The sequence below is a fragment of the Balaenoptera physalus genome (genome assembly GCF_965194825.1).
Source record: "Balaenoptera physalus genome assembly, chromosome: 10".
NCBI classification, from domain to species: domain Eukaryota; kingdom Metazoa; phylum Chordata; class Mammalia; order Artiodactyla; family Balaenopteridae; genus Balaenoptera; species Balaenoptera physalus.
The window spans coordinates 12731609-12758600 of NC_138889.1; the positions used below are offsets into that span (position 1 = coordinate 12731609).

The following is a 26992-nucleotide window of genomic DNA, read 5'->3' on the forward strand; positions in this document are numbered from 1 at the left end:
GGTTTTATAATTCAAGGACACAAAGGACACTATAGAGAAATTGCATGGCAATAATAGTTCTGCCCACAAGTACCAGCTCAACAGTTCTGCACTATGGACTGAAAGCCAATCTTTTTTCCCTCTGGGCTAAAGGACTGTCTCCACCTCCACTGACTAGTTGTAGGCTAGTTCAGCACTGATTAAATATGTCTGTATAGAGCGATTTTCACATTTGTCTCTAAATTATGAATAACACTGACTGCAGGTTTATGGTGATAGCAAATAACATGACTTATTTAAATGGCTCTCGTTTTATGACTTATCGTGTTGTCTGAATGTGTCTGAAAGTCTGGAACATACAGACATGAAGTAATAAAACTTCCCCTGGCTCCTGAAATGCCTCTGAAATTACTTAATTGGGCAGCCTGGCTCTGCCAGCGAGAGCTGGTTAAAAATATCTGAACACAGAAGCAGTGGTTGCCTGTCTCCAGGTCCAAAGAAGATTGTGTTCCTGATTTGCAGCTGTCACTCAATCCAATCCCCACTCTCTGCAAAACCCTGACCAGATTAACCCCTTAGTACCCAGAGACTTGATTAATCAAGTGTGAGCCCTGGCCCTCCACCCGAGGAAGCCATGCTCCACGCGGCTGCTTCCGTCCACAAGTCTCTCTCTAAAAAAGGCACTTGTGAGCATTTGCTCCAGCTCTGCAGGCCCTGATGAAGGATAGGGAGAAGTGAGTCTCAGCAGGCGTCGCACCCGGAAAAAGAGGGAATCACTGTCATCCCGCCACACTTACTTCGCGTGAACCATGCCACCAAACTGGGCTTCGTGCAGTACGAAAAAACAATCCAGAGACACTTCCTGCTGGGTAGGAGTTCATAGGCTAAAAGGATGGCACAGACACGGCCTGGCACCAAAATGGCTTTGGTATGCGGCAGACTCTGTAATCCCGTAATGTGAATGAACTATAGCTAGAAAGTTGAGTACAGAAGCAGGGACGGAGATCATTTTAGACAAGCTGGAGGCGGGGCGAAAGAGGATGTGGGAAGCGGGTTAAAGAGAAGGCTTTGGGAAGGCATTCTAAGGTCCCACTAGATGTGGTGGTCAGTAGAAACCTGGCAGCCTCCCTCCCTGTAGGTGACTTTATGAAAAGAGCATGCTTCCAGAATTCCACCTGCAGATTCAGAGCCTCTGTTATGAATCCCTCCCCAGTGTGATTAGGGTCACCAGGGACGTAACCGCCCAGCTCTGAGATGATACTCCAAATGCTCCTTTGGGCTTCCAGTGCTCAGAAATCAGAGCATTATTTTTAAATAACAATATGTGTGTGTAGGGGGGAGGCGGGGGGGGATATTCTTAGCTCTGGCTAAGATGTTACTATTGCAAAGGCTTAGAGGCAAGGTAAGGATACCCCAGTAGCAATGGGTGAGCCTCACCCAGACCTTAGCTTCTAATAACATTCCCCACCAAAATGAATCAGGATTTCTCGGAGTAATGGTTGATTCTAGGCTGGGGCAGGGAAGGTTAAGAGGTGATGTGGAGCATCTCGTTAATCTGGAAAGTAAGAAAATGACAGAGGCATATCCAAAGGACGTAGGAGGCACCTGGAAGGGGCACCCACAGGCCAAATCTGTCATAATTTTAATGCCAAAATAACAAATGTGATATGAAACATACATCATTGAAAAAAACAGGTATCTGTGTGTCCATGTTGATGAGATAGATAGATGATTGAGGTAAATAAATAGATGGATGGATGGGTGGATGGATGATAGATAGGGGACAGGCAGGCAGAAGAGATAGGAGGGCTCTGGCTTACAGTAAAATGACATCTGCTGACGGGTACACGTGGAGAGAGTGCTGGAGCTGTAAACTGTCAGCATGTAATCGTCATGCTGAAGATCAGTACAAGCAAAAGTCATCAGTGGGCACTAAGTCGAGGAGGGGGATCGTGATGACAAGCAGGGTGCTGCATGGTCGTAAAGTACTTCCCCACAGATTGCTCATTAGTCACAAGATAGAAACGTAGTGACACAGAGTGGTGATATTTGACAACCCCTGACCAGGGGGCCAACGTGCCCATCACCAATGAGAGGAGGCTGGACAGGGCGTGCCCCACATGTGACCTGATACCACGAGGAAAACACGCCTCTCCTACGCAGGGGGCTGGGTGGGATGTAGAGCAGAACCCAGCCATGGCGAAGCATCAAATCCAAATGGAGGGCTATTCTATTCCAAAAGGGGGGAGACCGTAATCTTTAAAAATGACAAGATCATAAGAGAGAAAGAAGCTAAGGAACTGTTCCAGACTTAAGGAGACCAAAGAGACATGACAGCTAAATGCCCCATGTGGTCGCGGACTAGATCTGCACTGAGGTGTGGGGGAAAGCCATAAAGGACACGACTGGGTCAACGGGCAAAATTGAAGTGGATATTAAGTTATCGCATCAATGTTAAATTTCCTAAGGTCAGTAACTGTACTGTGCTGTGAATGAGTGTCTTGATTCTAAGGAAATATACACTTAACGTATTTAGGGGCAAAGGGGCATGATGTCTGCAACTTCCCTTCAAACAGAGAGTGAGAGAGAATGACAAAGCAAACAGGGCAAAATGCTAACAACAGGTCATCTGGGTAAAAGCTATATAGATATTCTTGTAACCCTTCTGTAACTTTAAAATTATTTCAAAATAAAAAGTTAAAAAAATAAACAAACTTAGGTTGGAAGAAATATAATGGAAGAGACATAATCAGATGTAAAGGATGGAATCTCAGTGGTGGCGCTGGTCTTCGTGAGGGCCGACCTTCTTGGTGGGGAAGGGGTGGGCGGTGTGGTCCAGGTGGGGCAGTCCTGGCCCCAGGCCTGGGTCCCGCCCCCTCAGCCACTTCTCCTTCTACGCTTCCATTTACTCCTCCCCCTGGGCTCCCCCAGAAGCGGGGGGATTATATGTCTCGTCTTCCCAGCAATTATTCTCATTACTACAAGTACTGCTGAGAGGGGTCAGATACTCTGGGGGCAAAATGAACAACCAGGCCCATGGGACTCTCTCAAGAACCATTGTCAGGTTTGCCCTGGGGAGCGGGGCTAATCTCTACTCCGGGAAAGGCACCCTGTCTGATCACCGTGGGCTGAAATGAATGGGGTCCTTCCTTGCCAAGAGAGAAGGCGCCCACTGAGCCATCACAAAGATTTCCGGTCATTTGACATGATGTGTTCCCTCTGCTAGAAATAACCAAGGGTCCATAGCTAATTGTTCTACAACGAAGAGGGATGGTGTGATTAGAAACAACAATAAAGATGCGCAATAGTCTGGTCTGGGGGGACGAGCCTTCCAGAGGACACATCAGACTAGGGAAGATGTACAGGGTTAATGAGATTGTCCTTGAGTGCGATTGCACCAGGAAGAGAAGGAGATCCGGGGTCTCAGTTATCCACGCCCCGCCCCGGCCGGCCGCCCCCATGGCATCACCCGAACTCACGGCAGAAGTCGTGGGTCCTCCAGGGCTGCACCTCCACGTCGGCGTTCTTGCAGGCGCTCGCGTACCGGGCCACAGAGTCACAGAGCTCGGACTCGTTGCCCCCGCTCTGGCACAGGCGGAAGAGGCAGGTGCGGTAGTAGGCGGTGACGTTGACCACGCCGTGGCACTCCAGGAAGGAGCTGTTGGAGGGGTCGTTGATGATGCCGCACCTGGAACGGCTGCGGTAAAATTTCAGCAGCTCCGAGTCGTTGCCGCAGGCCTTCAGCAGGTCCCCGCACTCCCCGTTGCAGATCTCCTCGAAAGTGGTCCAGCTTTCCAGGAACACCGCCAGGTTGTCCGTGCACTTGCCACTGGGGAGACAGAACTCCTCGCTGGCGTTCGCGTTGAAGAAGCCACACAAGCCCCCCGTGCAGTTGAAGTAGGCGGTGGAGAGCCGGATGTACAGCAGACCCACGTCTGAGTATTGCACGGTCACGACACCCTTGGACTCGACGGTCGTGCTGTTTTTGTTTTGATAAATTTCCAGCTTCCCCAAAGGATGGAAGAAAGGCAGTTCCACTTCCTGACCGTTCACCTGAAAAATCAAATCGCTATCATGAGTTCCAGATACACACAGGGTGCCCACAATTTCCTAGGCTGTGAATAAAGACGTGGCTCTGCCCCATGACTAGCCCTTGGAGTAAGGTCGAGAAGCTGACAGTGGGCGGAAACCACACAGACATCAACTGTTTTTTTTGTGGGCATCTTTGTTTCTTTCTTTCCAGGCTCCTCTGATCCAACACATTTGCTGTTTATTTGTGTGTGTGTGAGACCCTCAGCTAGTTCCAAACACAACTGAAGTGTGAGCAATGGTCACCGTAGACATGTGGCTTCCTCCTGCCCCCGACGTCCTGCCTCCTTCTTCTCCCTTCAAATTTTACTTTTCCTGGGTCTCAGCCCCTTGGAAGCACACAGTATATATCTAATTATCTAGCTGTCCATCCACCTATCTACCTATTATTATTTTGATAAATTAATTTCTGCCAGTGTGTCAATGGGAGTAAAAACACAGCCCTTTCAGTTTGTAGATGTACGTTTTATTCACTGCATTGACTTTTGCTTTCTAAATTAGATGTCATGTGATATTATGAAATGCACATGGCACTGGGAGGAGGGAGATCTGCTCCTCCCTCACCCTCCATCACCCCAGCTCTGCCACCTCCCAGCTGTCAGGCCCACAGCCCTCATTTAGCCCTTTGGGAGCCTCATGTGAAAACAAGGAGTTGCACTCGATGATGCCCAAGATTCCTTCTTACTAATGATCTGTGAGTCTGCATGCTTAGTGATGGGTATTTTAGACCAGGACAGCGGGGCGTGAGGCACCATGGCAGGCACCCCTTGTGCTACTCCACACGGATTCCCATCTACAGGTAGGAGATGCAGCATAGTACAGGGTAAAGAGCACAGACTCTGGAGCCAGCTGACCCGGGCTTGAATCCCACTTTATGGCTGTGTGTCCCGGGGGAAGTTACTTAACCTCTCTGTGCCTCAGTTTTCTCATCTGTAAAATGAGAATAATGATGTTATCTACCTCTTAGGATGAATGTGATACTGCTTAGGATAGTGCTTGGCACACAGTAAGCATCCTATATGTATCTGTTACTCTGGCGAGCTAGTCCTGCTCTAATTCGAGAAATTCCATCTTCACTCCAGGTCTCCACCTGATGGACTTTTATTTGGTGCTGAAAGTTAGAAAATGCTCCCATTTCGGAGTCACTGCCTTCCTAGAATCCGCTCACGGTCAGAGGCAGCCAGGTAAGCCTGAAGAGCGTGGCTCCTTCGCTTGGCGGGACTCATCAGAAAAGTCTCCAAGGCCACAAGCGTCTTACCTTGACCTCCGAAGCCCCGATGCCTCCTATCTTGACCTCCTGGTCGGCCACCAGGATCCGGAGACCCCGCAGCCAATCAGGCCCTGCGTCCGGCTTCTTCTTGTTGATGTCGATTTCCAAGTACTCTGGCCGCTCAGGGCAGGTCTTGAGGAGCGTGTAGGAGAACTCGACGGGGAATGCGTAGGCGGCGCCGTCGAAGGTGTGCAGCACCTGGTTCTGGCTGAGCAGGCACACGGTCTCCCGCCTGGGGAAGCAGCCCTGGTAGCCGTTCTCCACTGCGCACACCTCCTCGCCACGGCACGTCTTGTTGAAGCAGTACACGTCGCCGCCCTCCTCGCACAAGCACTGCACCGTGCAGTTGGCCGTGGCCCAGAAGAACTCGCCCATGGCGTAGTAGTGGCCATCGAAGTCACAGCCGCACTTGTGCAGCGGGACGCACTGGCTGGTGCTGAGGACAAAGCCTTCGTTGCACTCGCAGCCCTCCGTGCAGGGCGTGGCGCAGCTGTGGGAGGCCGTCAGATCTGAGCACGTGTCCGGGCAGCTGCTGGTGCACACAGAGTAGTGGCTGAAGCTCGGGCACTGCACCGTGGACACTGACGTGGGGGAGAGGAGAGAGCGTGACAAGGTGAATGACCCAGGGGCTAATCGGCCAGATCCACCACGCACGGGGGCCTGGAGGAGGAACGCTCCTTCTGGACCAGTTGGCACCTAGAGGGAGGGCCAAGCCACCGCTCACTGGGGGAAGGGAGACGGAGGGTGTGCAAGGAGCGCAACTGCTTTGGTAGTAACTACTGAGCAATGGGATGGAGTGGGATCTCACTTGATCATCCTGACTGAAATAAAACTTCGGGTTCCTACCCTAACTAGACTCGACTGATCATTCAATACAGGTTTAGTACTGGGTGAACTACACCCATCGAGATGGTTTAAGATCTTCAACCGATGGGCATATAAGTTGGTCTGACTTTAAAGAACATGACCCATTCCTAGGAGGAAATAAATCCAACTCACAGGAGAAATGAAAAATCTAACTCTTAAAGGAGGAATTTGAAAAAGTGAACTTTCAAACAGGGACCAAAAAAGACTGTGAAAATGAATTCTCTGGGATATTAAAATAAGAAAGAACCTTAGCTATCTGAAAAGAACCTGTGTGCCTATTCCTCCAGGAGACTGAGCTGGAACTGGATGCCTTCTGAAGGCCCTTCTTGACGTGGAAAGCTTCGATTCTTATTTTAAGAACATCTGAGTCTGGTTTGAGTCTGGTTGACCCCAACAGGCGGAGGCTCAAGAGCCTGGTAGACGAGTTCTCTGAATTAAATACAATTCATCCCACTAAAATGAGAGACAGGGAGAGGAATGTGGAGGGTAGGAAAGTAGTACCACTAGAAAAAAAATAGCCATTATAGGCAAAAAATTAGGCAATTGGATGCTCTTGGATTACACAAGGATCAAAGAGAAGTCATATTCAATCTCAACTTGAATCAGGATTTGTATACTCCAGGCGTGATAGAGGCTGGCCAGTCCACACACACAAAAACATTTAAATATACTCTCTTTTAGTATCTTGATCAGTTCTCAAGAATTGATTCTGATACATATTGATTTATATGAATCCAACCTATACGGATAGGAAAAAATCGCTCTCTGGCCTTGGAACTGAAAAAAACTTTTAAATCTCACCTCCATAGCACTCTCAAATGCATGGATAATATTTTTCGGTTTACTCATATGGAGGAAACCAAGGACCAGGAAAGAAACAAAATTCCAAGAAGCAATTTGGTTTTTCGTTTGCTCGTTTTCAACATTTACATAACTAGGAAAAGTGAGAGAGATGTAAGTTGGATAGAAGGAAAACATCAGATAGCTAAATTGTTCCAAACGCTCAATCCAAAAGTGTGATTCCAAGGGGACAGCTGGATTTCCCGCACTTTGGGGGCTTTTTTCCTCACCACCCGGCATTTTAGAACAAGGCCTCCTTCCGGGTCTGCTACCTGCCCTGTCTACTGCCCCTTTTGGACCAGCTGAAGTGCTCTAGGGCAGAAGTCACAGAACCTGAAGGCACTGAAAGTAGAGAGGAAACAGCCAAGGACAAAAATGCCCTGGGTTCCATCTGGGAGGTGCATTCTTCTCCCAAAGGCTGCTCTTGATTCCCCAGGCCAGTGTCCACATTTCCCCAACAGCCGTGGGGAGGGCCACCTCCAGCTCAGAAACGGCCCCCTCCCTGCTCAACTCTGCCCGGGCCACCCCTGCTAAGGGCCCTCTTCCGGCCACGCATTCCGTGTCTCCTGACCACGGATGCCCATCAGTGGTTTCTTGTTTTCTGGCCACAGTACTGGGTGAGGAGAAAGGTCAAGATGCTTCTACAGTTCGTTCTTTACCATTTGCTATATTTCAACCTCACCCTGACTCTCGGCCAATGTGTCTTAACAGGGAGCTCTCAGAGGAGGCCCGAAACCCTCTCCCGGCCCCCCCTGCACAGGCGTGGCCTTCCGTGTGGACAGGATGCCAGCTTACCACACCCAGTCTGGATTCGCCAGTCTCCGATCGGAATGCCCAGGGCTTGGCACACAAGGACGTAGGCCTGGATGGCCTGACACAGGAGTGTCCCGTTGTCCCTCACGCTGCACAGGTCATACACGCAGCTGTGCACGAAGGCCATGGGGTCCACAACAGTGCCACACTCCCACAGGGGGCCGTCGGTCTTGTTGAGGAAGCCGCAGTAGTCGGGGCCAAAGTAGAGGGCTTCGGTGGCCGCGTCACACTGGGTGCAATTATCCACGCAGCCCGAGTCACACTGCCAGTCGGCGTGGTAGACCCGCCAGCTCTCTCCCAGGTCTAGGACTGACATGGCTGGCCTGCCGTCGGGGCGCAGGAAGTCATCCAGAGGGTTTTTGTTGTAGTTCCCACAAAGCCCGCAAGTGGAGTTGATGTAGGAGCCTGGGATGGAGATGGAGGCGTAGTGCTGGCCGTCAAACGTCACTAAGAGCCCAAAATCCGTTTCCACGGCAGTAGACATGCCACTCTGGTAGATTTTCACCGCCCCCAAGTCTAAGGTGACGGGCAAAGAAGCCACTAGGTCATTCACCTGCCAACAACAGCAATGGTAAAAAGGCAGGTGAGCAGGGGCCAGGGCAGTGGGTCCAGCTGAGGTCAGGAAAGGGGGGAGGGATGGAGCCACTCAGCACCACAGAGAGAGTGGCCCCCAAAAGCCTCGGGTGCCAGCGGGCTTGCCTCCCAGCAAGGCAGAGGCCCCAGAACCTTCGAGAGCAGGCTGGCGTTTGAGTTGTGACAGACGTGCATTGCTTAGTGCCACTCTAAACCCCTCTGGGGACCAGGTGGTTGTCAACACTTCCTGGCTGGCTCTTGGGCCAGCTTCACGTCTTTTCTTGAAAGACTAGTTACCTGGCTTTTCCCCTTTTCTCCTCGAAATCCATTCTTTAAGTCTCAGCTTAAGGCACATACTTTCCATGACCCGCTTGTTGCCCTTAGCACCCCCGACCCCTCCTCCCAGCTGGAAGGTGCCCTATAAACTGTCCCCACCATCGAGCTTTGAGGCTGCCCTGGTGTTATTCTCTGAGTGTTTCACCCTGTCACTTCCTGATACCAGGCCTATGTCACACCATCGTTCAACACAACAAATTCGAACACCTACTGGGTACCAAGCACAATGTTAGGTGCTGAGAAATAAAGAATTAAAAAAGTAATTGTCCCTGCCCCTTATGAGGTCTAGGTCTACTGAGGAAGATGGACACAAATGGATATTTATGACATACAGTTGTAAATATGCGTTCATAGGAGATGCAGTGATGCAGTGGGAGAATGGTACCTGACCACTGATCCAGCCTGGGGAGGGGAGGTCATGTAGGCTTTTTAGGGGCAGTTAAGTCTGACCTAGGTCTTTAGAGATAAACAGAAGCAGCCGAAGGAAGAGTAGGGGGCAGAGAATTCCAGGACAAGTGAATAAAATCACGTGGTTAGAAGTAGCTGCATGAGAATAGGGACAGTCATCGGGGTGTCACTATACTGCAGAGGGAAGGGAAGGGGTGGCTGGAGAGGAAGCTGGACACAGGCAGGGTCCATTCATTCAGTAGATGTCAACTCAGCCCTTTCTGTGTGTCAAGCTCTGTTCTAAGAGTTGGGGATTAGCCATGAGTGAAACGGATGAAAATCCCTGCCTCTTGGAACTGTCTATTCCTCTTCAGGAGACCAACAGCAAACAAAACCAATACGTAAAATACATAACGACATCAGAAAAGTGTTCTGCAGGAAAATAAAGCTGGGAATGTGGATCCAAAGTGCTAGGGAAGAAGGTTACTAATTTTAGACAGGAGGGTCGAGGAAGACCCCACGGGGAAGGGGATATTTGAGATGAGGAAGAAGCCGGGCAGTTATCTGGGGTGAGAGTGGCTTACGCAGAGGGGACGGCCAGGCCCTGGGGATGAGTGTGCTGGGCGCTGGGTTCGCACGGGCCAGTGTGGCCGGAGTGGAGCGCCAGGAGCAGGCAGTGGTCGGGGAGGGCAGAGAGATAAGAGCAGCCAGAACAGGCAGGGCCTTGTCAGCCATTGTAGAGACTTCGGCTGTGACCCTGAGGGAAGCCGAGAGCGAAGAGAACACCCAGAGCAAAATATCGACATGATCTGACTTCCGTTTTGGAAGAATTGCTCTGAATTCTGTGTTGGGAACAGATCTCGGAGGCCCTTTGAAGCATGATTTTTAAGAGAAAACGAAACGCCACAAAAACAAAAACAACAACTTGGATTTCTCTTCTGTAGGAAGAGCTCCATAAAGTTTTAAGTAAGAGAAGGATGTGGTCAGACTTGTGTTGGAAAAAGTCCACTCTGGCCGGTACGAAGGGTGTATTGAAGTAGGTGGAGATTAGACACAGAGAAATCAGGAGGGCCACTGGTGCTGGAGGCCAGGGCTGATGAGGGCGAGGCCTGACCTGCACCCAGACGTGGAGGAGGGCCAGCCTGTGGAGGACACTCCGCAGGGCCTGGGGCTTTTTGCAGGGGGGAGTGAGAAATGGGGGAAGAATCAAGAGTGAGTCCCACAGGAATGAAGACGAAGACGTAGAGAATGGACTTGAGGACACGGGGAGGGGGAAGGGTAAGCTGGGACGAAGTGAGAGAGTGGCATTGACATATATACACTACCAAATGTAAAATACGTAGCTAGTGGGAAGCAGCCGCATAGCACAGGGAGATCAGCTCGGCGCTTTGTGTCCACCTGGAGGGGTGGGATAGGGAGGGTGGGAGGGAGACGCAAGAGGGAGGGGATATGGGGATATATGTGTACATATAGCTGATTCACTTTGTTATACAGCAGAAACTAACACACCATTGTAAAGCAATTATACTCCAATAAAGATGTTAAAAAAAAAAAAAGAGTGAGTCCCATGTGTAAGCGGCTTGATAAGCCTCCAACAGAGACTTAGTTTTCTTCTTTTTCACACTTAATGTGCCTGGCATCTCTAGACATCGCTTTTGAGGGCTGGAATGGACGGTTACTCCTAGAACAGCCCTGGGTGGGCTGACTGTAAGTGCACGTCCAGGCTGCCCTGCACCTGTACTGATTTCTGGCACACAGAAAAATCAAGGGTCTTTAGTGCCACCATTGCTGCAACTCTCTGGGTTGTCTAGGAAGTGAGACAATAGACTGTCCAAGCATCGCTCCCAAGGTTTACCATGGCTAATGGCATGTGCAATTGTCTGTCCCTAGAAATTAGTATGACTTATGGGGGAAGGGAACAAAAAAACAGGCTTGAGATGTAAGCCATCCTATGAGAGCAGGAAGTAGAAAAAAAACACCCAGGAGTTGGTTGATTTATCCTTATCTCCCAGGTAGCAAGTTAGCCAACAAGGATGAGAAAAGCCACACTCTGAGGAAGGTCAGCCAGCAAGAGCGCTGGGTGATTATTGTGTATTGCTCTATGCTGAGATGCAGGAAGTGAAATCTTCTCCAAGGAGGTATAATCGTAAATGCCAAATACCTCCCTCGCTGAATGCCCTCCTCTCCTCTCACTCAGCCCCTGCTAACAAAGGACAGTGGTTGTGCTTCAGAGCAGAAGCCATGGGGTGCGGCGAGGGGACTGTCTCTGGATGTTGCAACCGTCCCCCTGCTGCATCCGATCTCGTCCCACGCACACTGCCTGTGTCCCTACGCTGCCCTTCGGCATTGCCCAGATTTTCCCTTTTATTTCCAGCCTCAGTGGTCATTTCGCCCCCTTTCTTTCTCATGCATGTCTCAGTTTCAACCACACCTTATAGAGTCCTGTGCTTGTACCGCAGAGGGCTCGGAGTGGGAGCAGCTGGGGACTCTCCCCCAGCCCGTGGCTTCTTATTTCTTTCCTGCTGTCCCAGTCCTCAGCTCCTGATGCGCCAATGTTGATGAGTCTCCCTGTTTGCCTCCCTTCTTCTCCCTGTGTACCAGCCAGGACTTCCTTTAACCGTGTCTCTCCCAGGAGTGGGTAGGGGCAAGGTTAGGTGGGAGCAAGGTTAGGAGAGAGAAGTAGCATCGTAGGACAGGTCTTAGAATGAGAAGAACTTTCGGTGGGAATGACAGCGTGGGAATGAGCATGTATTGAGTGCCTACTGGGTACCAGGCTTTGTACTAGCTGTCGCACACGTGGCTATCCTATTTCATCCTCACAACAACCTAAGAAGGTCCTTACCATCTCCCCCTTTTGCAGATGAGGAAATTGAGATTCAGGGCTTGCATAATTTGTGGGTGACAGGACCTGACCCTCCACTGCTTCCTGCTGCCTTTGTCCAGTGCTGAGTTGAGGTAGCCAAGTCCAAACTACAGCCAAGAGCCCTGCCTTCTAGACATGACACGATTATCCCGTTTTACAGATGGAGAAAGTAAAGCTCAGAGAGGCCACTCAGCTGGCAGTGGTGGCCCAAGGCTTGTGCAGATCTGACCCTAGAATCAGAGCTCATTGTCACCATCAGCTATTTGGCGTTGGCACTCTTTTCCCTGGTGTACCCTAAACTACTCAGTTTTATCTGGGGGAGAAAGATGAAAACTGGTAAGTATTAGTTAGAAGGAGACATTTACTATATACGGATGTTAGCTGGCTTTCTTTGGCCCCATTAGCATACACAATCCTAAATTGTTTATGTTGTCACTTGAGAACATTTCAAGGGGGGAAAATGCATATTCAGAGCCCAAGTTCCTAACCCCAGCATATGGAGAAAGGCAACCTGTTCGTTAAGATCTGTTTGCAAGGCCCCGCCCTGCGTGTCTGGAAGTCGGCAAATCAGGCTCCTTCTTGCCTCCCACCCCCACTTGCCTGTCCCCACTTCACCCCGGGTGGGGTCTCTGCCATCCATGGAGGCACCCTCCCCAGCAGGGCAGGTGTATTCAGAGACGCTCGGAAGCCATTTGGCAAAAGGAAAAGGGAGCCATTGTTTGCTTGCAGTTGGAATCACATAACCTTTTCTTTCTGAAACATTTACATTCACGTCCACATCTCCCTGTCGCTACAGAAAATTGAGGAATCCATGCCCTACGCTCGGACGATGGAAGAGAGCCACGCAAAATTAGCAGAGCTGCTGGTGCCCCTTTCCTTCTAAAAAAAAGAGTCTGACTGTGAAGGGAAAAGAATTTTAATCAAAATGGAAAATAGGAATACAGCGTGAAGCTTTCTTTTCCAACTTCAGATATTGTACACATCATCCCCACAAGACAAGGAAGTAGAGGAGAGCTAGCAAACGTTTTTCTAGCTGGAAATGTTAGCATCTACCTACAAGGACAAGTGTAGTGCTCAACAGCACAGTAGAAATTTAAAAGGGAAAAACTCCAAACTTCTGCAGCCGAATTCTTACCTCTGATTTGATTTACAGAGCTGTCTCTAGGGAGACTAACCAAATAACAAGCAAATTGGCATTTTAACCACTGTAATAGCCCACTTTTCTAATTATGACACTGATACGCTGCACAGACCTAGGAAGGGCAGAGCCAGAAAAAGTGGAATTAGTTCCTCGGTCCTGCCTTTTGTTGGACACGCTGCATTAATTAAAACTACAACACGTTTTTTTAAAAAAGAAAGACCTCCCTGCACTGGCATCAGTTCTGGTTTGTAATCTCTGTGATGACTTCCATGCCTGGGGATTAAGGACTGCATAGGGTTGCAGCAATCAACCCCTTGTGGTCCTGGTTATTATTGCTTGAATAAATACATGGTTGCCACGAGGTCTCCATTAACATCATGAAACTTGGGGCCTCCACAAATTGAGTAATTGCTACTGGCTTTTCGTTCTCCCTCTTTTGTCAATGCCCCAGCCTGAAATCCAGGTAGACAGGGACAGGAGTCATTTGCATATGCTAAACGAACCACAGAGATCCATGTTCTCTCCCATTCCAAGCAGGAGTGGGGGATTCTGTTAAAGGGGTGTTTGGGTAAAGCTTTCAGGGGAACTTTCCACCCAGGCTTCACTAAAGAAGTCACCGAGCCCACTCCAGCTGCCTGGACAGGCAGGCAGTTCCTATGGCTACACCAATCAGTTTGTTCGTTTCTCTGAGGATGAAGCCACAGCTCTTGGGTAAACAGGATGGGGGGATGTGAGGATGGTTAATCAAAAGCTGTAGTGAATTACGGGTTTGTACTTTGTGTTTACACTGTCTCCAGGGCATGGCCATGTGGCTACCATTGTTGCAAGCCATGTTCATGAAAAACAATTTACTTCTGTTCCCAGTTACCTCTGAGCTTGGATGTGTGTGTGTGTGTGTGTTTGTGTCAACTAAGGACTTAAATGTACTTTGAGATAAACAGCAGATAGACATGTCAAAGAGAAAGCTTAGGTTAGCTCTTGTACAAGCGAAATTTAGCCTAGTAAAGAACTTTACAAGATATTTGCATGGATCTTTACAAAGATCCATGCATCTTTTTGGTACAAAGGGCAAACAGCAGTAGATCTGGGAACGTCTTCCCCAGGCTGAAGTACCTCCAGCTTCTCCATCTCCCCGTGAAGGACGGAGAGGGTCTCACCTTGACTTTTCCATAGCTTCCTTTGGGGATGAGAATCTTGTAGCCATTCACCTCCACCGAGAGCTCCTTCACCCAGGAGACGGCTGAGCCCCCCCGGTGCTCGTTCTTGGCCTCCACACTGAAGAAGGGGAGGCTGGAAGTGTGCAAACACTGTCGGGCCAGCAGGTAGGCACAGGAGCCTTGGAAGTGGAAGAGGAAGCCATCAAACGTGTGGTAGTGCGGCTCCCCAAATACCACGCACGTGCTGGTCTCCAGCGGGCTGCAGTAGAAGAATCTGCCTTTGGGCTCGCACACCTCGTAGGGGCTGCAGGAGGCCTCCTGGCAGTAGATCTCGTTGTTGAAATCCAGACAGCGGCACTTGATGGTGCAGTTCAGGTCATCCCAGAACACCTCCCCTCGCCGAAGGAACTGTCCTGGGGAATAAGGACGGGAGAACTAACATTTATTGAGCATTTACCTTCTGTGCCCGGCATCGGGCTAAAGGCTTTACTTGCCTTATACCGTTTAATCCACAAAAGAACCCGATTAGATATGAAGTGTTGACCTCACTTGTCAAGTGAGGAAACTGAGGCTTAAGAGAAGTTAGGTAATTCATCCAAATCACTCAGCAACTCGACCGCGAAGCCGGGATTCCAAGCCAAGTCTGTCTGAATCCACTCTAAGCTCTTGACATTATTGTCACCACCACTGGTGAGCACACTTTCATTCAAGGAAAGACACATGGCCTCACTCCATGGGATACACCAGGACACACGGCAGTCCTTGCCTTCCTTTCGGCGATAAGAGGAAGGGTATTCCGAAAGAAGGCCCTCCCCCACCCCCCCGGGTAACTTGGCAACACTGTCGGTTCATTTGCTAACGTGATCATTCATTCACTCATCCACTCATTCAACAAACAGCTTTTGGGGGCTCAGTACGTGCCAGAAAAGAATCAGGAGTCAGACCCACAAATTTAAATCCCAGGCCTCCTGGGAAGATTCTGGAAAGGGCTGACCCCTGGCTTCCCACATTCCCGGGCTCATAAATCCTGCAGACACTGTTTAGGCAGAACTTACACCTACACGAGTTGTCTTCTCCCCTCACCCTAGGCCCGGTCTAAGTCCAGGACTCCTCTCTCTTTATCCCCTGGACAGAACTTCTTGACAGAATCTAGGTCAGGAGGAGAGTGAGATGGGGAGGGGAAATGGTTCTAAGGGATGTGCTAATGTTGAAAATACTTCTATTGCCTTGGTAGGCGTTCAGTCTTTAAAACCTTTTCTCTAAATGAATGATTTCCCCCACCAAAAACCTTGAAATCTACCAGTTCTTCACATCAACCTTCAGTTGACAACGGGAGCATCTCTGGGCTGGGGGCTATGACCTAATCCTTGGTTGGGGGTCAGAGTCAAGAGAACTGGGCAATGATCACAAGTCTGCAATCAACTGCCAAGACTACTGACTGAACTTCCACCTGTCTTCATGTTCTAACCCATAGAATGTGGACAAGGTTATTTTCTCATCCCTGCCTCCTGGGGAACAGAGATGCTATAAAAAGTTGGCACAGGTCAATAAGGTAGAAGTATTTGTACATTGAGACTGTCTGAAAAGGAAGGTATCAAAGATACAACATTAAGAATTGTAAACAATATCATACACCAGGAGTAACTATAGTTTGAAACTGTAGTTTGAAAAGGTTTCTCAAATTTTTGTAAAACTGAATACCTAGTGCAGAGCACAAAGCTGCCAGGTGAACCCAGGCAGAAGGCATGGCAGTTGGACAGTCCTTTCAATGTCTGTCCAACAGGAACAATTATGTCTCAGCGGGCAGTTATGTTTCATGCGGCCCCTGGACGGGATAATAGATGTGTTCACAGTCCCAGTGGGTCAGATGCATCAGCCCTGAAAACAGGCCCCTCCAACCTCAATGCCCTCTGGCACTCACCCAGGCTGCACATATTCTAGCAGCCTCCGCTCGGTATGATTTCCAGTCTCTGCTTTCTCAGGCTTCCAATAAATGAGGGAGAAATGCCTTTGAATAGAGGAGGTTTGGACCAAAAGGTAGACTCTCTGAGATAATTCTGTTTGCAAAATGATGATATAATAAACCAGCTCTATGCAACACTTCCCCTGCTATTGCCCAGGCCAAATCCCCATCTCATTAGACTGATGTATGTCCAGTGGCACATTAAAATGCACAGCAGTCTGTATGAGGAGATTGAATTTGTCCTGTATACGAAACCCAAAGCCATAACTCAGGAGGGAAAGAATGAAGTCAAAGTGAGGACTTTGTACACAGCTGGCATCTGACCAACCCCACAGCTCTGCGAGCCACTGTTTTCCATTATCACAGCATTTCATTCCCGGGACTCAAGGAGAGGCTGTCACCTGGCACTTAGGTAGCACGGCCACAGCCAGTCAGCTCCTTGACACTTGGACAAAGGCGAGAGACATTGGGTAGGTCCCTAGCCCAGGCCATAAAAGCGAGAGAGATAACGGAGCATTGGTTTGGTATCTTCACAGACCTTAGATGAAGATGTGTTTACACTCTGTAAGGGAGGAGAGCGCAATCTCTGAAATCCTGGTGACCTTTGGAGCTAGATTCTTTTCTGTCCAGTTTAATACTGGCTTAGCTCTAAACATTTATTTGCTCTTCTGAACATGGAGGACTTTACAGAGTCCACAGAGGCAAGGATGCCCAGGCAGGCCATCTTCACAAAAGACCTTTCCTCAGAGCAAAAGCAGAGGTTTGATAAGTGTGACCACAGCGCAGGGGATGGGGGCAGAGGGTGTGGGCATTTCAGATCAGGTGAATATGGCTCTTCTGATTATTACACAAATCAAAGCCCTCAGGCCTGCTGAGACACAGAGGTCACCTGGCCATGCTCTCAATGGAAGGGGGGCAAGAGACCTCCTGAAATTTTCATCCCAACCCATAACTTTCCTAGGAATCGGGAAGCATTTTCCCCAGGGTCATCTTCTGTGCTTACACAGCACCCTGCACTCATGTCTCTCATAATAGGTCTTACGTCGTGTCCTCACTGCTTCTGTGCTGTCTTCTCTACCATGGTAGGGTCACGGGGGTCCAGAGCAAGCACCATCTTCAGCACCTAAGAGAGTGGCTAAGCGCATTTGGAAAGATGCAGTGGCCGGAAGGCTGAATGGACGGATGGGTAGATGGGTAGATGGGTGGGTAGGTGAGTGGGTGAGTGGATGGGTATATAAATGCACAGACAGATGGATAGATGATTGACTAATTCTAGTTGCTATAGCCTCCACTCCTAGAGGCAGAAATATGCCCAGAAATCCTGTTTTCTGAATACTTTTAGACATATAAGAAGCAGGAATCTATAAACTATGGCGTCCCTGTGAGAGTCCTGGACTGTTTTGTACATCCAAAGGGGTTTTGACGTTTCAGAGGAGGCTCCAAACTTTGGATGCCCATGTAAAGGAAACCCACCTACAGCTTGTTCACACAGACCTAAAGCCGGCTTTGCTTCTCCCTAAATTCCTGCATGTTTTGCTGCTGCTTGGAGGACTTTAGGAGAAGCTACCCTAAAGACTATGACACGTTTTTTCCTTTCTTTCTAATCATACTAGGAAGTACTGGTTTACTCTCGTACAGACTTGGTGATGCTCCAAGTTCACCCACTCCCATGGATCTACAAAGTGCAGATGGCAGAGCAGGAGTAAAGAAGAGAAGGAAAATTTAAAGGGGGAAATGGCAACAACAACGACAACAAAAATAATGTTAAACAGGAGGGCTCCCTTCTGTCCCTCCGGCTGAGGAATCATTCAAGAGCCTCGTCCACTTTGGAGCAGTTCCCAATGGGGAGCTGTGTTCATACCCCAGGCAAAGACTTCAGAAACCACAGTATGGCCAGCGCAGGGTTTCAGCTCCTGGAGTGATGAACGTGCATGCGAAAATTACCTTGATCTCCATAACCCAGACGGGAGACTTCAAAGGGTAAAGCATCAGCAATGAGTCCCCCCCACCGTGGCTTAAAAGCCCGCCTGTCTATCTAAACGAAACAAACCCTGCTTTGCCTCAGAGAAGAGGAAATGCCTTTACCTCTGGAGGTGCAGCCATTGGCTGGGTCAATTTCCTTCCCATCAACTTTAAATGCCCAGCGACCTGGAACATTGACGTTTGTGGTCTCTTGGATATTCACAATATCAGGGGTTCTTGACCCCGGAAGGCTGAAGAAATTGGTGAGGTTTCCACCATTAAATCCTGCCTAGAGCACAAAAGGGAGAGCAGACTTTCGAGCACACACATCACCTCCCCCCCAACCCGCCGCCCCGACCTTGGTTTACTTGCCCACCATCTTGTTTTCAGCACACCTGAAATCAAGAGACCCCTTTTCCTGGAGTCTCTGGGGCCCCCATTTCAGGTGATAAAGGCCCGCTAGTTCATGCCACACCCGGATCCAGGTATCAAAGATGGGCAACACTAGTCCCTCAGTCAACCTGCAGGGTCAGACACGCTTCTCCAGTTCAAAGCAGGACCCCCGCCCCCAGATGCTGAGAGCATAAGGAGAGAGTGCAGTGCTTCAGAAACACATAGGAGGATGAGCCAGAGAACCGCCTACCTGTGCCATCACTCCCCCAAGACCCGTCAGGGGATCACCGCCGCTCGCCGTCCCCGTGGTCCAGTTGATTTCGTAATAATTGAAGAGCGTGAACGTATAGGAACCGTCAGACACCAGGACGGCCTGGAAGGTGTTCACCTGCAGGATGCGAATGGGCGGGCGGGCTCAGGACTTACACCCCCAGGAGCTCCTCTCCCCGGTAGCAGCTCCCTTTACCCTGCCCCCTCCCCACGCAAGCAGCTCAGAGCTGCTCCGACCCCAGCCTCGGTGCTCCGCCTTCTCTCCAAATATGTTCTCCCCTCCAGTGGGAAAAGCAAGACATGTGGGGCTGTGCATCCAGAAGAGAAATGGCCTGAGAATAACCTAGAGGCTGACTCAGCGTCCCTCTTACATCTCTGACAGGTACCAGACAGGAAAGTCAGCGGCCCGACTCAGCGTGTGATAATACGTGGGCACCTATAGATGGCAGCATGAGAATAAACTATAGGAACTAGTGGAGCCGGGGAGAGGGCTGTGAGCACCTGTTCCCAGAGCAGGTGGGGTAGGGCGGGGGTGGGGGTGGGGTGGGGGGATGGAGAGGGAGAGGGCAGAGCACGAAAATGCCAGTCGGTGTGACTCTAGTGGTGGCATGGGCCCTGCTCTCTCGCTTCCTGGAACACTCCGCTAATCTTGGTGAGACGTCTCCCCCTCTTTTAAATGCAGGTTGGAAAGTGATTTTTAAAAAGCACTTTGTGGGGAGAAATTGCTCCTCTAATGGAGCATTTATGCGTCACTTTATATCTGCAAAATTCTCCACGCCCATCTGTACCTCAACCAATGCTAAGACGGGCAAATTTTTGGCCCATTCCCATCGTAGGAGCTAAGAAAACTGAGGGCTCAGGGAAATGAATTGCTGGAAATTCCACAATGACCCAGCAACAGAAAACAGAATTGGAGCCAGAGCTCCCAGTCTGATCTCTTTGTGCACTGTCATTACACACGGTTTTAAGTTTCAACTTTTTAGGACAGAGATGTTATATACATTCAAATCAGTCTTGCAAACAGTTTCCAGAAACAAGCTGTAGCAAACTCTGTCCTTTACTATTTCCCTTTGCTAATCCCTACCCCCTGATGCATGTTTTCAGGAAATTCAAGTAAAAAATAGAGTTAAAAGGAGAGGCTGCTTCGACCTTTTCCATTCAAACCTAGCATTTTCCTAGCTGCCCGATACCGTCCTGGTTAACATTCTGTCAGATGCAGAGGAAGACCCACATCCTTATCCTGTGTAATCAAACTGGGGTAAAGGATCTTGGAAGCCCCAAATCTCCCATCCTAGACAGTCCCAGGGAGGGAGAAAAGGTGCAAGTAAAGAAAAGCCCTTTTTGTACACGAGAACTTTCTCCTCAAGCTCTGTGCTTGCCACAGCTGATGGCGTTTATGATAGAGCCACCCAGGTTTATGCCTCCATTCTCTGGCCCTGTTCAACAAAAGGGCAAAGTGGGACACAGAGAGGACCGAGCAGTCACCTATATGGTCGCTGTGGGGTCAGATTCAAGAGAAAGGCATAAAGTCAAGGTCACACAAGGACCAAAACTAAACCCTCCTTCAGACCAGGATGCTCCTTCCGGATGTGAATTCCTTCCCCTGAAATGAAGTTGGAAATATCTTTGGTCCAAGCAGGTCTTGAAAGCAACCTATGTCTGATCCCAGAAGTCACGTTAAAACCAGCCAGCCATCCTAAGAACGCTCCAGAAGCTGGCTCGCCCTATGCACCTTCTCCCTCACTCTCACACCCCCCCACAGGTAACTCTTCAACATGGGTTGTAAGACTCCTCTGGATCTGTTCTTGTAAAACCATGTTTTTAATTCTTGAAAAGCCCTTTTATACTTCAGAGGACTTCTAACACTACCTGGAGGGGGCAGCTGAGGAAAGAGTTTAGCATTCAGAGTTCGGAGACTGGGTTTGCACCCTGCTCTGCCTCATATGAGGTTCAAATCCCTTTTCTTGACACTTGGGCAAGTTACTTAACCTCTCTGGGCCTGTTCCCTCGCCTTTAAAGTGGACGGCGAGCTTCCTTGGGAACATTCTTGTGAGGGTTAAATGATTTGCCAAGATAGCCTATCACAGCCCTGGGTTGACAGTCAGCCTCAGTAAATATTAGTTTTCCTTCCTTAAAGTAAACACATCCTCTTGACTTTCTACTGGGCTTCTGCTTCTAAAAGATCTCTCATGCCCAGTGTTTAGTTGGCCTGTTGATACGTGTTCCTCTAAAGAAGGGGGAGCCTGGGATAATGGGAGACGGAAGAGGGGGCCGATTTCAAAGACAGGGACGGATGGACGCTCCCGCAGCTCTGGAGGATTTTTATCATCTTTTTCTCCAAGGAGCTCAAAGCGCTTAGATGTTACCTCATTCATCCGCACTGAAAGAGTCCTCACCTAGTCCAGAAATTTACGCCAAAGTACAAACCAGGAAGTATCTAAATTATCTTGCCATTTTTACTGCCAACGGAAGTTTTTTTGAAAAACTGGTGGTCAGCATTTGATGGGCATTTCTTCTCTTTTTTTTTTTCTCCCTCTGACACTAAAATTTATCGATCGCTGGCATCCTGCATCCTAAAGCTGTAAGGTATGAGGTTCAAGGACATAAAACATCACCCAAGGAGTCGTTAGCAATCCATTACATGACAGAGGGAAATTTTTGCTTCTTTAGAGGTTATTTCTAGCCAGTGCATCCACTGTTTAAACTTGTATCTTTCTGTTCCCCAGAACCTCTTAGTGATAAAGTGCATTGCGATGCTCTGGTCAGACGGGCGCAAAGAGGCCGGGTGCGCACAGCAGGGCAGCTACGAAATGCAAGCCCAGCACTTCTCCACCTCTGTCTCTAACTCAGTAGTTTCTGTTCCACCCTGAAACAACTGACTCATCGCCAAGGAAATCGGAAAACAGATGGAATTGGAAATAATCCTAAGAAAGCGGAGGGAAGATTTCTGAGTGTCTTTGCTTACTGGAAATTATACATTGAAGACGCATCTGCTGCTTCAAAAAACTCCATTGCCAAAGTCATCCAAACAAACTGCAGGCTTTCCTGAAAATTAATGTTCTGTCCCTTTATGTAGAGTGTTGATGATCTCTATAATAATGCCAGTGATAATCTTTCTTATATGACTTTTATTTGATTGCCCATTTAGGATTTCTGAGCAGATGCTGAAACTTTATTCATGAAACACTTTAACTGCCCAACCCAATTAGCATCAAATATGAATAATTCTAGCTCTGGTCACAATTTTTAAAAAGGTCATAACATAATAAAATGAGCCAGATCATTTGGCTCCAAACTGACACCCTAGTTTCCTTTTCCTATCAGGTTTTGTGAAAAAAGAAAAAAAAGGAAATTAGCTGATGGAGAGAGGCATTTGGCCCTCTGGTAAGGAAAAGGGACCTTTGGGTTCCTGGTGGGTCCCTAATCGTATGGGGTCTCAGTGCCTCAATCACTCTCCTGCAAAATAGGAATGCTACCTACTGCAAGAAAATTGTGGAGGGCTTCTTTTTAGACATTTGTAATGGTTCGTGATAGAGATGACACATCTTCTGAAATATTACAGCTGACTGGACTGGTTAGGTGTGATAGCTCCCTCTGTTTCCTGGAAAGTGGGTAGCAAGACTCCTCAGTTTAACTCAAGGAAACTGACATTCTTCAGCTCTAACAATTAGACTCCTTCACAGTAGTGAAGATGGACGAGAATTAGACGTCAGAATACGAAGCGGAAAAGGGAAAATTTGAATGATTACAGGTGTGGTGCTGCTCCCTCCATAAAACGTGACTTCCTCCCAGGTCACAATGAAAACCCAAGTGGCAGAGAAGGTTGCCATGTCTTTGAAATACTTCCTGATGTCCTTGGTGGCTCTTTTCAAGATGACAGGGTCCATGGTCTCTCTGTAATAGATCTCGCCTCGAATCCCATTGTGCACATCTGCCCAAAATGGAGCAATGAAGGCCCTCCCATCCGTCAGGGGAAAAGATTCAGGCGTGAACTGGCTCACTAGCACGTTGAATGAAACAACTCCATTGTTATTGACCTACAAAAGTAAAAGAGGTTTTGCACAGTGGATCTGAGACTATGACAATTTCAGAGTCATAAACCAAGACAGACGCTCGCCTAATCATCTGAATGGAAACGACTTTTAAACTACTGGACCAGAACCCCCAAACAGCAGCTTCCATTTCTCAGCTAGGAGGTCATTTGCTTCCAGACAAACTCATTGGTTTCTTTTCACTTTCAATTTGTAGCCAGCTGCATTTCTTATTAATAATCAGCCTCATTTTCATGTTCTCTATCCTGTCTTTATTTATACTTATCAAATGCTACTGGATTGTGTGTGTGTGTGTGTGTGTGTGTGTGTGTGTGTGTTGGGCTAGGCAGTGGCTTATGTGGGCAATAAAGAAGATCCAGAGTTACAGATGCAAAATAGACAGGAAAAAACCCAAAAAACATGGAAGCAGAAAGTTAAATTAAAAAACTGAGGAACTCTATATTAGACCTTGATTCCTATTACATGACAAGAGAGGAGTGTCAGTAAAAGGTAAATCAAATACTCCATCACCAAACTCAGATCTCAAGATGAACCATATCCCACCCTGGATGAGACATTTAAAGGATTTCTACTGATGTCAGAACCACTCGGTACCCAGAAAAAGATACAGTCATCTGTACAATCTACAGATGAGCCCAATTCCATTACAGCTCTTGTAGTTTGTTAGCTTCTTTGTATAGTCTCTGCACAAAATGGAGACATGAAAACTTTACATTGTATATGTAAATGACTATCTTATGGTGATTTCTTCATGATTTGTAAATGGCTCAGTAAACTTATTAAATTACTAAACCTTACTGCAAATAACAAGCCGATATATATACTCATAAACAGGATCTGTAAACAATTTGCCTCTGCCTGTGTCTGCAGCTCAATATGTTGGTACACGAAGCTGATTTAACCCAGAGGCTTGTATGGTTTCAACAGCAGGAGTGTCTGTGGTGGGAATACTTGCAATTCCTCAATAGAGAACATTCTATTGTTAGGTTCATATTTAATTAGTAATATTATGGACATTAACAGTGACCCAGATCCCAGAGATAAGTTATCAGTACCTGGGCCAAGGGTATGTCAACCTATTTGGGAAGCAAGGGTGTGCAGTTTGGAAAGGAAGCTGGAGATCCAGCTACAAGGACATTGAGAGTCTACTGTCTGCAAGTATCAGTGAACAACCCAGAAGCCTGAACAAGACTGCATGACTTAAAGTGCTGGAAACCCAAGGAAAAACTTGCCCTCAAATAAGCCTCCCCCAAATTAAGGACCCTCCTTCTGCAAAGGCAAGAATTATTCAGACTCCGTGTCACTTAGTACAATGGAGGAGAAAGAGGAGCTTGACTAAATACGTGTGTTCTAGCGGTCTAGGAGACCAAGGCTTCCAGAATGGAAGTCCTGTGCATCCCTCTCATCTCCAAAATCAGGTCAACACATTCAGAAACGTACAATCAGCTGTTATAGACTAAGGAGGCTCTACAGTGAGTAGAGCATAAAAGGCATTTCAGGATGCCGGAGCAATGTGTTTTCTGGGGAACAGTGGTGTAATTAAAACACACAGACTAGCAGAGGAAGTTGGTGATGACTCAGATGTGTTTTGATTATATTCTATAGTTAAGAGCAGTGGTTCTCAAACTTTTGTGGGCATCAGAATTCCCTGGAGGGCTTGTTCAAACAGATAGCTGGGCCCCCTCCCAGATTCAGTAGGTCTGGGGTGGGTCCTGAGAAGTGACATTTCTAGCAAGTGCCTAGGTGATGCTGATGCTGCAAGTTCAAGGCCCACAGGTTACGTAATGGAAGAGGGAACTCTTTTCTAGTGGGAGTCAGCCTTGAGCTATCAATCAAAAGTTGGGGAAGATAGAGGTCCCAGATGCAGAGGAAGCCAGAGATGGAGGTGCCTGGAGTTTTATTTCTTCTTCCAGGGCAGGGCGCAGAATAGAATAGGCTGTAATATAATCTACATTTGCTTCACTCAATTCTTTTAAGGCCGAAAATCAAGACAGGTTCAGTTGCTCTGAATCTTCTTGTCAATGTGCTGTAGTCTCACTAGCAGCAATTCCAATGACCAAAAATAACCTGAGAACACAGGTGCCCAGCAGAGCTCTGGCAGCAAATGACACCATTTCTTCATGCAGCTTTGACAATGAGACCCTATGGCGTATCTCAGACCCGGTGAGGTTGGCCAATTCTGCAAACAACCTTTATATAATAGTTGAGTACCCCTCTATTCTGCTCTGACTCTGCTCCAAATTGGTAGGAAGCCTAAGAAGAGCAGATGCCTAAAGTCTTCACACCCCCAGAAGGGAAAGAAAATTGCTATTGCTCCTATTGTGGTTCATTGTACCTTTTTATCTTGTCTAGTGGCAGAAATGATGTTCCTGGCATTGGGGCCTCTGCTTCACTTGGGTGTTTAATCACCCGCAAAAGCAATCCATTGCTCTGTATACTCCTCCGCTATGAACATTAGCCATGAAATATACCTTTGACTTTCTTAATCATAAAACCTATCAGCTCATGAAATCTCAGAACTTGTGGTCTGGGCTGCCGACAAATCCTCCATTCCCAGAGCCCTGGAAGAAGGTATTTAAAATACTTTTCCTTAATGACCAACAAGGTGGGAGAGCCCTAGAGCAACAGCTGGGCCACTTGCCACTTACATAGATGGTGCGGTAAGGAACGCCAAAGAAGAAGACGGGGATGGCCAGCTTAATCTCAGATGAGCTTCCGTCGTCTACTTTAGGGGTTTTGGTGTCATTCTGCCAAAATGGATACATGAGCTCCCTGGGCTGAACTGTCAAGAGAGAGGGCGGTTAGGTAGACGGCCGATCCCTCTTCGGTTCGGCAGGCTGCTTTCCTCCCACCCACTAAAGCCAGCTTCTTTCAGTAAGTCTTACAAACGACATGTAAGTCAGACAGGCTTTTCATTTATCCTCAACCTCAGCTGGACACGGTGCGTTATCTTCTGCCTCTGGAAAGGGGAGCGTGGAAGTGATGGCATTTCTCCTTAAGAGAAATCACTTCCCGCTTCATTTCTACGTTTCCATACATTTAGGAGACAGCGATGGTTAACACTGGCTGCAAGGTTGTGAAATCAGCCCTGCCTGGGGCTCTCAGAGCAGTGAGAGGTGCCTCTAGCTCTGGTGTGGTTTAGCCCGCTGAATCCTTGATTGGAAGGCAACGTACAGAGGACGTGGCCAGTGGCTACGAGACTCCCTTCTAGCTCAAGAATTCTACTATCCAGTCTTTTCCTGAAAGGAGTCCCCTTCCTCCAGATGCACAATAGGAGAAGATACCAGATCACAGAGGAAATAAACAATAGTTGGATCTGGGACAAGAGTGGGAAGAGAGGGTTTGTAGTAACTGGCCTGTGAATGACCTTGATTGAGCTCCGGCCCCATGAGAAGTCTCTCTCTGCCCAGCTCCTGTTTACAAAGACAGACATGGGAGCCTCTGGGGCCAAGGAGGTTGGGCCTCTGAGCACTCTCTGGGGAGGAGGCTCGGGGCGCTTACTCATCATCCTGGTCAAAGGTGAGAGTCATCACACAGACACACAGCTCCCCTCCTGTAACCGTGTCACCACCTCTCTTGGCAAGCTGGCTTGTTTCTCGGAAGTTTCTCATCCAAACTCTTGCAAGGGGTGGCCCAGTTCAGAGAGAGAAATTAGACAATTTCCCCAGGGTCTACATTTCTGATGACCAGGTCCAATGGCATTTATGAAATAATCTATATCTGGGGTGTAATGTTTCTTTGCCTCTGTCCTTTCTTTTCTTGGATGAAAATAGAGCAATAGAACATCATCTATGCTTCCATCTTCTTAAATCATGTGTGGAAAATCCATCTGGGGCTTCTGCTGACAGTTCGTGAGGCACCTGCTTGCAGACTTTGATGCCCCATCCTCAGGTTGGGGGCCCCTCCTTGGGAAAATCCCTGCTCTGTGATGATGGAGCCGATAGGCTGGCGAGAAAACACCAAGGGCTGCCCTGCTCTTTTGGGAGCCTTTAAGTGAGCAGAGAGCAGCTCATGTAAGAGGGTGGCCGAGTGACCAG

The 26992-nt window shown here is 48.4% G+C and overlaps 1 protein-coding gene across 1 annotated transcript in view; it reads right to left on the reverse strand.

Moving 5' to 3' along the window:
- LOC309637014 (alpha-tectorin) overlaps positions 1 to 26992 on the reverse strand; it is a 74485-nt gene that overhangs the window by 40819 nt on the left and 6674 nt on the right. The window contains exons 2-9 of the mRNA XM_082410944.1: positions 25604 to 25737; positions 22653 to 22940; positions 18884 to 19021; positions 18364 to 18529; positions 14316 to 14728; positions 7841 to 8411; positions 5327 to 5919; positions 3459 to 4032 (exon numbers count right to left, since the gene is read on the reverse strand). Coding sequence (XP_082267070.1) covers positions 3459 to 4032; positions 5327 to 5919; positions 7841 to 8411; positions 14316 to 14728; positions 18364 to 18529; positions 18884 to 19021; positions 22653 to 22940; positions 25604 to 25737 — 2877 coding nt within the window. The remainder of the gene's footprint in view (positions 1 to 3458; positions 4033 to 5326; positions 5920 to 7840; positions 8412 to 14315; positions 14729 to 18363; positions 18530 to 18883; positions 19022 to 22652; positions 22941 to 25603; positions 25738 to 26992) is intronic.